Source organism: Oncorhynchus nerka, linkage group LG16 (genome assembly GCF_034236695.1).
Source record: "Oncorhynchus nerka isolate Pitt River linkage group LG16, Oner_Uvic_2.0, whole genome shotgun sequence".
NCBI lineage: Eukaryota > Metazoa > Chordata > Actinopteri > Salmoniformes > Salmonidae > Oncorhynchus > Oncorhynchus nerka.
In genome coordinates this window covers 12,585,601-12,597,006 of record NC_088411.1, presented here as the reverse complement: position 1 = coordinate 12,597,006, position 11,406 = coordinate 12,585,601, and the positions used below count along the sequence as shown (strand labels likewise).

Below are 11,406 nucleotides of genomic sequence, written 5' to 3'. Positions count from 1 at the left end.
ATGGTTGTTGGCTACAACATGTCCCATAAGGCATTCTGTTAACGCACCATCCACATGCACGTTTAACATTTTACACACGGAAACATGGCTGTGTTCATGGACTTGAATATTACCTACACAACCGACAAGAAACGACTTCGGAGTGTTATTGAAACAGCAGCGCACCGTAACTAATGTTTATCTTGTTCACATTTGCAAAACTGTTTAGCTTAGCTTTCACTAACCTCGTAAAGAAGACCATTGCTCTCAACTTGGCTAACTGGCTAGCAGCTCACCGCAAATAGCTGTTTAAGCTTGTTTATATTTGCAAACTGTTTAGCTACTGTAGCCCAAACTTCACATTCGCTGAATCGTCTTTGCTAACTTCTAGCCTAGGCAGTCATATATGTAGCAGGACCAGAGCAAACTACAATATATCTTGATTTATTTGCTTATCAAGTAGCTAATGTTTTCATGTTTCAGTTGGATACTCTACAGTTGCCATCAATTATGTTGTTGATTTGCAACAAAAGAAACAGGTAAGCTCCTCAGTGTTCCCAGTTTATGACTCATGAAGTCAAGAGAACTATTCCTCACCCTTAACGTTTGTTTGCTTATGTTTACAGGAAATTGGCAAACCAAAGTGTGTCTTAGAGCTGTTTGATACATTTCCCATAGTGCAGGTAATGTGGCATAATAATAATGTTCATACATAATGTAATACTTTTTCATGATGTTACCTATCCCGTTTCTCCATGCATTGGGAATCGAAATAATAGGTCATATCCCCTTCCTTTTGCACAGGGTAAATCCAGACCAATCAAGGTGTTAAACCGATTGACAGTTGTGGCCTCTGACCCATCACACTTTGTGAGTCTGATATACTGTAGAAGTTTGAGCATTTGCTGACAGTATTCATATTGCACAATTTTTTCAAATAACTAACGTTACATCTATCCCTTTCCAGAGACCAAATGCAGAGTACAAAGCCTATGACTTAGTGGCTGTCTATCCTACAACAGAGAAGTTGTTTCATGTTAGTACTTTTGTTCAGGATCATTATCACTGTATATTACCATCCGCTACTGACAATGTATGTTGATAATAGGATGACCTGCTAATTTTGGCCTTCTACTTGTTTCAATAGGCAGCCTGCATGACATTTGATGTTGACATCATCTGTGTAGCAGTGATAGAAAAACAACCCTTCTTTTTCAAAAGATCTCCAATAAATGGGGTAATTATCTATACTTAGTATTTCAATTAACAACATACTTTGTAGTGATTTGAAGACTTGCCTACGACCTGTTTCTTTTGTTTGGACTGAATGCTTTTTATGTAGTAAAAGTGATATTACTTGTGCTTGTGTAAGGCAATTGAAAGAGGTGTGTTCTTTGAGATAAGTTACACACCTGCTATTCGAGACTCCACCATGAGAAGATACACCATCGCAAATGCCATCAGTCTCATGGAGACGTGCAAAGGGAAGGTATATCAACTCCTCATGGTTTATTGTTCACCTGTTAATCCACCTACCATTTTCAAACAGTGCGTGTAACAGCAATGTTTCTTTTTTTCAAACAGAATGTAATTGTGACCAGTGGGGCAGAAAAGGTACGATAGAAATGAGATATTGTCAATCATGTTAATATCTTTCTGCAATGAACCTTGAACCAGTTTTTTTTTCTCTCATTCAGCCCCTTGAGTTGAGAGGACCCTATGACATTGCCAACTTGTATCCTTTCATAAAACATTACCTACCTACTTGATGTAGACTACTAGAATATGGTACATACTATATGCAGGTGTGATGAGGTTAACCCGTGTTACTGCTATTATCCTGAATGGTGTCCAGAGGCCTTCTGTTTGGGCTGTCAGAAGGAGATGGCAAAGCTGCTATCTCAACCAACTGTCGAGCTGTCCACTTACATGGAGGTAAATAGGCCGCATTCTTTTACACATTTGTCGATCAATTTAATACATTGTGTCATGCCATATATCTTTTTTATTTAACTAGGCAAGTCAGTTAAGCACAAATTCTTATTTACAATGACTGCCTACCTGGGGAACAGTGGGTTAACTGCCTTGTTCAGGGGCAGAACTACAGATTTTTACCTTATCAGCTCAGGGAGTCGATGGTTGAAAGGGCAAGTTAGTAGCCCATCCATGGAATGTGAATGTTGTGATTATAACACAATTGTAACACAATGTGTCATTTAACTACATTTATTACTTGGGTATCAGTCTCAAATCAATATTTGTGGGCGGCACAAGAGAACCAATTTATGTTCCATGTTGTCATTACAGAAACAAGAAAGACTGCCTTGGGTATCGTACACACTATGAAGAAAGACCAGCCGTTGACTGAGAGACAGGAGGAAGAGCATGCTCCAGCGTCAAAGAGGGCTAAGATTGAGACTGTGTAGATTGCTAATACTGTGTAAAGTGGTAGCTTGTTTTGATTTTGAAACTGTTTATTTATGGAAAGATAATGTGTTTATGTAATTAGCCTTTTATGGATACATGCTCCATATTTGTAGACAATTGTTTTGTGACATTTTCTTTTATATTAAAGAGAATTTGAAATGTATTGGATTCAAAGTCAATTTGTTCAAGTTCATTTAAACTATAATCTGATACATAACTGAACCAATCAGAGAGCTTGCCTTGTTGTATCCAACAACCAGATGCGAGAGAAAAACTATTTCTTGTCCCATAAGGCATTTCGGGTCAACTCACGTGGAAACATGGCTGTGTTCATTGATTTGAATATTAGCTACACAACCGACAATAAACGACTTCAGAGTCTTATTGAAACAGCAGCTCATCGTAACTATATTTTATCGTGTTACATTTGCAAAACTGTTTAGCTAGCACAAACTTCAAAGATATTTAAATCGTCTTTCGTTGCTTACTTCAAGTGCTGGTCAATGGAATTACTGACAACAGTTGTTGCGATGGACAGGAGTTAGCGGAACTATGTCTTGATTGATTTGTACTAATCCATTGATATTTTCATGTCTCAGTTGGATACTCCACAGTTGCCATCAATTATGTGGTTGATTTGGAACAAAATAAGCAGGTAGGCTACTGATTGTACCCTGTTATGGCTAATCATGAAGTTGAGGGCTTTCCTTGTACATATCACATTGATTGAATTTCACCCTTTTTGTTTGAGTACGTTTACAGGAAATTGGCAAACCGAAGTGTGTCTCCGAGCTGTTTGAAACATTTCCCATAGTGCAGGTAATGTGGTGTAGTAATAATGTTGCTACATTATGTAATATTGAAGCTAGCTATCCCATTTATCCATGCCTTGGGATAATTACAGTGCGTTCAGAAAGTATTCACACCCGTTGACTTTTTACACATTTTGTTGTTTTGCTGCTTGAATTTGAAACGGATTAAAAAGATGTCACTGGCCTACACACAATTCCCCATAATGTCAGGGTGAATTTATTTTTCACAATTTATACAAAAAGAACATGAAAAGTGGAAATGTCTTGAGTATTCAACCCTTTTATGGCAAGCCTAAATAAGTTCAGGAGTAAACATTTGCTTAACAATTCACAAGTTGCAATAATATCGTTTAACATGATTTTTGAATGACTACCTCATCTCTGTACCCCACACATTTATCTGTAAAGTTCCTCAGTCGAGCAGGCAATTTCAAACAGATTCAACCACTAAGACCAGGGAGGCTTTTTTAATGCCTTGCAAAGAAGGGCACCTATTGGTAGATGAGTTTAAAAAAATAATAATAATGTTAACTGACATTGAATATCCGGTTGAGCACGGTGAAGTTACTATTACATTTTGGCTGGTGTATCAATCACCCAGTCACTACAAGATACAGGCATCCTTCCTAACTCAGTTGCCGGAGAGGAAGCAACCTCTCAGAGATTTCACCATGAGGCCAATGGTGACTTTAACACCATTTGAGTTTAATGGCTGTGATCGGTAAAAACTGAGGATGGATCAACATTGTAGTGACTCCACAATACTAACCTAAATGACAAGAGTGAAAAGAAGGAATACAAATGTTACAAAACATGCATCCTATCTGCAATAAGGCACTAAAGTATAACTGCAAGAATTGTACTTCATGTCCTGAATATAACGCGTTGTGTTTGGTGCAAACAACACATCACTGAGTACCACTCTTCATATTTTCAAGCATGATGGTGGCTGCATCATGGTATGGGTATGCTTGTCATCGGCAAGGACTAGCTAAGCACATGCAAAATCTTAAAGGATAACCTAATTGTCTGCCTTCCAACAGACTCTGGGAGACATTCACCTTTCAGCAGGACAATAACTGTAAACACATGGCCAAATAGACACTGGAGTTGCTTATCAAGACGACTTTGAATGTTCCTGAGTGGCCTAGTTACAGTTTTGACTGAAATCGTCTTGAAAATCTATGGCAAGACTTGAAAATAGCTGTCTAGCCATGATCAACAACCAACTTGACAGCGCTTGAAGAGTTTTTAAAAGAATAATGTGCAAATATTGTACTATCCAGGTGTGCAAAGCTCTTAGAGACTTACCCAGAAAGACGCACAGCTGTAATCGCTGCCAAATGTGCGTCTACACATTTGTAAATGAGATCTTTCATTTTCAATATGTTTGCAAAAAATTATAGAAACATGTTTTCATCTTGTCATTACACATTTGTAATGGATGAGATCTTTTTTTTTTTGTATCAATTTGTTTGCAAAAATTAATAGAAACATTTTCTGTTTTCCCCCTGATTTTGTACAGGGTAAATCCAGACCAATCAAGGTGTTGCTATTGACAGTTGTGGCCTAGATGGATGAAGTCCAATACACAGAGAAGTTTTTTTTTTTCATATCATAATTTGTGAAATGGGAATAATGTAATGTATCCTTTCCCAGAAACCATTAAGAGAGTACAAAGCCTATGACTTAGTGGCTGCCTATCCTAAAACGAATACTTTTTTTCTGAAGGCATTAATGGATGGATCCCCTTCTGATTTTGTGCATGGAGGGTAAATCATCTGTGTTGAACCGACTGACAGTTGTGGCCTCAAGGGCAGCACACTTTGTAAGTCCAATACACAGTAGAAGTTTGAGCATTTTGCGATCTCAACCAACTGTCGAGCTGTCCACTTACATGGAGGTACATATACTGCCATTTACACATTGCTGGAGCAGTTGAATGAATACATTGTGTAAAATGTTATATGCCAGGCAGGTGTTTTTTGAGGTACGTTACACACCTATGTACACTTGGTTAAAAACATGGTTCAACCACCTGTCAATCAACCTGCCATTAGTCTGTGTAACAGCAATGTTTTTAAATAGCCTATCCATGGAATGTAAATGTGAGTGTTATTATCATGTAACAGTGTCTGTGTCATGTCCAGGGGCCTACTGTTTGAACTCTCAACATTTATTACTTGTCTTATCATTCTCAAAGCCGTGTTTGTGGCACAAGAAAAATCTATGAATATACAGTGTTGTCATTATCAGAAAGTGTCATTGAAAGACTTGTCTTATCATTCTCAAAGGGTTTGTGTACACTCTATGAATAAAGACTGTCATTACAGGGACTGCCTTATAGTACACTCTATGAAGAAAGACTGCCTTGGGGATAGTACACTCTATGAAGAAAGACTGCCTTGGGGATAGTACACTCTATGAAGAATGAGCAGCCGTTGACTGAGAGACAGGAGAAAGAGGATGTTCCAGTGTCAAAGAGGGCTAAGATTGAGATGGCGCAGTAGAATGTAATAACTTGTTTGAATTGTAATACTTTTTTCTTTATGGAAGAATGTGTTTATGTAAATGTACTTTTATGAATATCCTTATTTGTGGAAATGTGACCGTTTTCTACTAACTGCTCAGTGGTCGTATAGTTTGTCATGTATTAGCAACAATGATGATGCTTGTTCCTTTTAGACAAAGCAAACCAATTCGGATGACAACGGCAATACTGTTTATTTCGTAATGTAAAATGACAAGCAAAATGCTAAAGGTAAACATGTAGTAGAACAATTAAAATGACTTCAGGAAGTGCATTAGAATCACACAAGCGTTTTAAAATCCTGTGTTCTCACTGACTAGCACAAAATCAGTTTGAAGCCACCAGCTCACTGTCATTTTATATTAAAGAGAAATGAAGAATGTATTGATTCAAAATATTTTTTTCAACAATTAAACTACAATTTAGTATGTAACTGAATGCATATTATAGTCATGCTGATGTCATAAGTCAAGTCACAACTACAATTTCCAAACTTTCTCTTTCCCCATATAGTTATTTGTCAACCTTTTCAACCTTCTTGAGCATCTCCGACCTCCAATAAGCTGCCTATAAAGAAACAAACATCCTTACAAGCAAATGCAAAGTTACTTCAATTTTTCGGCCCAAACTTCTGCTGGTTAGCAAGAAATGACTTTCAGTCTTGAAGTCAGCCTCCGTTTAATGAAACCTTGGAAGCTGTATCGCCATAATCGACTGAGTAGTTGTGAAAGTTAGTCTCTCCACAAAGGAACTGGGTTAGCATTTGCTTTTATCTTCTTATTCTGAGTTTGAGACCTGTTTAAAATGCAACTGAACTGGACTTTACTTGACTGGAGTTTTTGCATCATCCTTGAAGCTGCTGAGAATGGATTTAGCCCCACTCTGCCACTCCAGAGTGCTATCCAATGTTGACTTCCCCTCCTGTGTTGGAGAAAAACAAAGATATATTAAATATTTCAATCGTATGTTTTCCAAAATTGCTCTAGGTATGGGCTTCTGCTAGATGACAAAAATGTGAAGGGCCTTATTTATTTTGCTCCCGAGTGGCACAGCGGTCTAAGGCACTGCAGTCCCTGGTTTGAATCCAGGCTGCATCCCATCTGGCCGTGATTGGGAGTCCCGTAGGGCGCAGATGGCTGGGATAGGCCGTCATTGTAAATAAGAGTTTGTTCTTAACCGACTCGCCTAGTTAAATAAAGGTTAAATAAATAAAAAATGTACTCAAGTGCAATCTTATGTATCACCACAAGATGGCACTGTGGTTATGTATCAATCCTGTCACCTTTACTATTTTTTTATTTGATTTATTTAATGGTAGATGTGCAGAAGATGAATGTGCAAGTAGAGATACTGGGGTGCAAAGGAGCAAGATAAATAAATACAGTATGGGGATGAGGTAGGTAGATAGATGGGCTATGTACAGGTGCAGTGATCTGTGAGCTGGTGCTTAAAGCTAGTGAGGGAGATGTGAGTCCAGCTTCAGAGATTTTTGCAGCTATCACTAATTTGATTCTCTGTAATACATGATACATGTAAGCCTTACGAGCAAATAAGTCATTTTTAAATCATTGTGTTATTCAAACAAAATATTCTATACTGTGATAGATTGAGGTAACAAGTTTGCTGGCCATGTGAGTCAAGAACTTACGCAATTCTTGAGTTTTGGATTGGCTCCATGAAGCAGAAGTAGTTGGATGATTTTGAATCTGTTCAGTCTTACTGCATCGTGCATGGGGGTATCTCCTTCCTGTGTGAAAATAAAACCTCTCATAGTTAAAGACCCATTGGTGTTTCATATTTCTGAATAGATTTTAAGGTGTTTATACTGTCTTTCAGAGCAAAGGTTTAAATAAAAATGTATTCTTAACTGAATTGCCTAGTTAAAGGTAAAATAAAAGTGAATTCCTATACTGAATGAGAATAGCTCACTCTGTCTTTGGCATTGATGTCCGCTCCACAGTGGACGAGATGTTCAGCGCATTCATAGTGTCCGGTTCTCACTGCAACGTGAAGGGGAGTGCTGCGTAGCTTAGGGACACAGAAACATTTAAGGGTAAATCACATTGAACATATTCTCAGATCCGAGTCCGGATTGCTAGCTGAGTGTTCTGTAGGCTTACCTTATCCCTGGCAGAGAAGCTGCCATCGTGGTTGAGCAGCACTTCTAACACAAGCATGCTTCCTCCTCGGCAGGCACAATGGACAGCAGTGGTATCCAGCTAAAGATAGACAAGCAATCCCTTGTTTTTATCTATTCCTTTCTCATCAACACTCCAAATGATTTTACAGTATAGGATCAAAGACTGTGCAATATATTGCCAAGAGCTTGGCTCCCGTGGACCTGCAGTTATTTGGAGTTCTTCTATTTAAAGTACATTTACATTTACATTTAAGTCATTTAGCAGACGCTCTTATCCAGAGCGACTTACCTTGTCTTTGTTCTCAATTAATGCTCCAGCCTCCAGTAGCCTCTTCACAACGTCCACATGTCCCTGTGTGCAAGCTCTGTGCAGGCCTGTACGTCTGAACTGTAAAGGCAGAGGAAGCAGGACACATTGCATTACAACACACACTACACATGATGACACAGCTGAGGTGCGTTGGCAAACTTCAGGTTGGTTGGTATTATCTAAACACTCACATTGTCACAAGCATTGACGTCTCCTGATGTTTCCAGATACCTCTCGATCAATGGCAGTTTGTTCTCCTCGCAGGCCTTGAAAAAGTCCACCTCATCCACATAGTAAGGCTGGAAAGAGAGAAGGTGATTTAGCTGAACGTAGCAGTTACTTAGTAATTATTTGTCTTATGAAGGGTCAAATCTTGAAGTAAATTGCCTCTATATTCCTATGTCTCAAATTAGATACCTTATCACCCTACTCAGCTAGTAGGCCTGTCTTACCACAGTCTCGGGTGCGGGTGGTGGCTTGCGAACTTGTACTCTTCTCGCTCTCTTTCTCGACATCCTCAGTTGCAGCATAATCTGGAGGTCATCAATTGTCTCTAACCGCAGATGGCCAGATTTGTCTACCTGCCAACCAAACATTTCAAATAGAGAGATATTATACATCTTGCACTTCTATAAAACGGCTTCCCAATTGAGGATTAAACGCTTGGAGCCATGATTGTAATCTGTGATTACACTTTTTGATTTCAGATTTATTTGAAGTTAGTGTCATAGCTACTACAGCAAATTCAGACAGTTGCCCAACCAAGATTCCAACTGCAAAACCTTTTGTCTGTCTATTCAACACATAATCATTAGGCCTGAAACACTTAACAGGTTCGCTGGCATTGTACTAACGACGCTAAGAGAGTATTTGACTTACATTTAAATTCATGGGGGCATCGGTGTCAGCCAGGCTGTCCTTGTGAGATCTCAGGTCCTCTTGTTTCTCCTGGTTGATGGATGTCTCGTATTCTCCCTCTGAAGACTGCACATCTCTGGATTCTTTGCCCTCACATTTCTTGCCGGAAACCTTGAATAAGAAAAACAAGACTATTAGGAATATGTGAGCAACTGAGACAATTCTGTTTGTCCTGTGCCCCCACGCACATTGGCGTCTGTGATAGAAGAGCAGCAGGTAGCCTAGTGGTTAGAGCGTTGGGCCAGTAACCGAAAGGTTGCTAGATCGATTCCCCGAGCTGACAAGGTAAAAATCAGTCATTCTGAACAAGGCAGTTAACCCACTGTTCCTAGGCCATCATTGTAAATAAGAATTTGTTCTTAACTGACTTGCCTGGTTAAATAAATACAATTTAAGAAGGAGTAAGTGTAAGACAAGCAGCAGCGGGTGTAAAGAAGAATTTCAGTCTTAGTGTGATAACCATTCTCAAACTGTCGCTGTGGAAATTCATATTCATCTCAAAGGTTTGTTGAGGTGTCAGCTAAGCATCGTGAAAGCTGTGAACATAGTTCAACACCTGAAATCCTCATTTCAACCCTCTATTCTTTGCAACTGGTTATTCTGTGGAATCCACAATGAAAGCCTCTGGATTTTGAAAAAGAGATAAAGACGTAAAGACCTACCATCTCTTGTACTCGTAGAATACCCATCATCATTTGTCAAGTATATGTGGTAGCTCAAATCTCCAGTCAATGACCAGTGTCAACTGTCTGTGCTCTACGGTTGCGGGCCTCGGTTCAACATTTTATATGTGTTTGGTGCCGGCAAGGAATGAGATCATGTTCTAGCCTGGGTGACTCGCCTGCCCCCGCCACAGGGCAAGGTTTCCTGTCACGGCCTGGCTGGCAGAGAAGGAAGGGGTGAGGGAAGAAGGAAGGGGTGAGCTGAGAAATCCATGGGAGCGAGTGAGATGCATTTGGCTGCCATCGCCTCCAGTCAGTCAGTAGGTGAAATCTGAGTGGCACTAACTCTATGACTCCATGCCGCCATGCACGATGACCAAAGGCTCCAGCCATGTAATGGCCCTCCACTCCCCTCTCCTACACTTCTCACCGACAGCTGTCCCCGGGCCCTGTAGCCTCTGCCGCATAGAACCTAACTACATTCCTCAACTGCGACACAGACAGGACAGGAAGAGATTACTTAGTAGGCTTACAGCATCCAAATGTCTATTTATACAAATCATTGACTTGTGTTCTGTATTCTACTACCCGTGACAAATGATGTACCATCTGATATAAGTGGTTGTTTGTTCCTCAGTTGGGTTACTGACTGATTGCATTTTATGCCTTGTTTTCATCTTCTTCGGTTTCTGTCTCTGCATTGCTTACATTGGGCAATAAAACCATTACTATCTGACACTATTTTTATTGGAGCCGGTGATAAATAATCTTTACACATGTTTGACAGCTGTTGTTTTTTTTAAAGAGTACACACTAAGCTGTAGAGCTCAAAATGAACAAATGAAACAGCAGATTTTTATAGTTACAAAGGACAAATCACCTTATTTCCATGTCCAATTGGTAGATAACACCATAAATGCTATTTTTAGCAATGTGGGTGGCGCAGTATTCGGGCATGTCTTGAGTAATATTTCAATGACACAGGACATTAAGATGTAACCATTACACCTATATTGATATGTTGTCTCTCGCCCTGACATCGAAGAGCTTGCTTTATTAGGACCTTGACGATGTCTGGAAAGGCCATACCATTCCACTTACGTATCACATTCATTTAGAAAGACAGACAGATCTTTATCACTTTTTTCCATTTTTATTTGCCTGCTCCCAAAAATACACTACATTTTATTTCCTTAAACTTGGTGCAGTAGGCGTATAATGATTTCACTTTTCACAGAAGTGAGATTCCATGATTGGGAACATTTTTATTCTAAAAATCGTAGTGAATCGTAATCAATCATAGTGAAAATGATGAGAGAAGAAAAGTGGCTGTTGAGTAGTCTATCTTGTTATGAGAGCATTGTTTAACTACACGTGTTTACACAGCATCCATGGTTGCACCTCAATTGGTCTCTGAGCATTAAACATACCATACTTCACAATGCAACCAAATGTAATATACTGTAGAAGACGAAGCAATTGGATTACTATTATAATAATCATGATAATGGTTTCAATTAAGAAATAAAACATCCATTCCATAAATGTTCAGAGTGGAAATATATATATTTTTCAAACTCCTGCTTGTTTCACAAAGCACATTATTTCAAAACAAATGGAACTTAAGA

General features: G+C 39.1%; 3 protein-coding genes across 3 annotated transcripts; 2 read left to right on the top strand and 1 right to left on the bottom strand.

The window, feature by feature from the left end:
- Positions 1-30: 30 nt before the first annotated feature.
- Positions 31-2,569, top strand: rpp30 (ribonuclease P/MRP 30 subunit). The gene is made up of 11 exons (XM_029684665.2): positions 31-166; positions 463-518; positions 606-662; positions 784-849; positions 947-1,015; positions 1,127-1,216; positions 1,352-1,468; positions 1,564-1,593; positions 1,677-1,714; positions 1,835-1,914; positions 2,287-2,569. The coding sequence occupies exons 1-11, from the start codon at positions 85-87 to the stop codon at positions 2,403-2,405; spliced, it is 804 nt and encodes a 267-aa protein (XP_029540525.1). The 5' UTR covers positions 31-84; the 3' UTR covers positions 2,406-2,569.
- Positions 2,570-2,687: 118 nt separating this feature from the next.
- LOC115144043 (ribonuclease P protein subunit p30-like) lies at positions 2,688-6,130 on the top strand. The gene is made up of 7 exons (XM_065002309.1): positions 2,688-2,808; positions 3,006-3,061; positions 3,169-3,225; positions 4,744-4,770; positions 5,008-5,159; positions 5,369-5,377; positions 5,614-6,130. The coding sequence occupies exons 1-7, from the start codon at positions 2,727-2,729 to the stop codon at positions 5,726-5,728; spliced, it is 498 nt and encodes a 165-aa protein (XP_064858381.1). The 5' UTR covers positions 2,688-2,726; the 3' UTR covers positions 5,729-6,130.
- Positions 5,924-10,035, bottom strand: LOC115144041 (ankyrin repeat domain-containing protein 1-like). Its single transcript, XM_029684664.2, has 9 exons — positions 9,779-10,035; positions 9,078-9,227; positions 8,651-8,779; positions 8,390-8,497; positions 8,178-8,276; positions 7,869-7,967; positions 7,678-7,776; positions 7,397-7,495; positions 5,924-6,669 (listed from the first exon to the last, which is right to left on the bottom strand). Exons 1-9 carry the CDS (start codon positions 9,809-9,811, stop codon positions 6,571-6,573), a joined length of 915 nt encoding a protein of 304 aa, XP_029540524.1. The 5' UTR covers positions 9,812-10,035; the 3' UTR covers positions 5,924-6,570.
- Between the last annotated feature and the right edge of the window lie 1,371 nt (positions 10,036-11,406).

Bases quoted from the DNA above. Each gene is read 5' to 3' on its own strand.
- LOC115144041 (XM_029684664.2), bottom strand. From the start codon at position 9,811: ATGATGATGGGTATTCTACGAGTACAAGAGATG. The intron at 8,498-8,650 runs GTAAGACAGGCC...CTCTCTTTCCAG, and splicing joins CACCCGCACCCGAGACTGTG to CCTTACTATGTGGATGAGGT. The intron at 7,777-7,868 runs GTAAGCCTACAG...TGTGTCCCTAAG, and splicing joins GCTTCTCTGCCAGGGATAAG to CTACGCAGCACTCCCCTTCA.
- rpp30 (XM_029684665.2), top strand. From the start codon at position 85: ATGGCTGTGTTCATGGACTTGAATATTACCTACACAACCGACAAGAAA. The intron at 1,469-1,563 runs GTATATCAACTC...TTTTTCAAACAG, and splicing joins TGGAGACGTGCAAAGGGAAG to AATGTAATTGTGACCAGTGG. The intron at 1,715-1,834 runs GTATCCTTTCAT...AATGGTGTCCAG, and splicing joins CCCTATGACATTGCCAACTT to AGGCCTTCTGTTTGGGCTGT.
- LOC115144043 (XM_065002309.1), top strand. From the start codon at position 2,727: ATGGCTGTGTTCATTGATTTGAATATTAGCTACACAACCGACAATAAA. The intron at 2,809-3,005 runs GTAACTATATTT...TTCATGTCTCAG, and splicing joins TATTGAAACAGCAGCTCATC to TTGGATACTCCACAGTTGCC. The intron at 3,226-4,743 runs GTAATGTGGTGT...GATTTTGTACAG, and splicing joins AAACATTTCCCATAGTGCAG to GGTAAATCCAGACCAATCAA.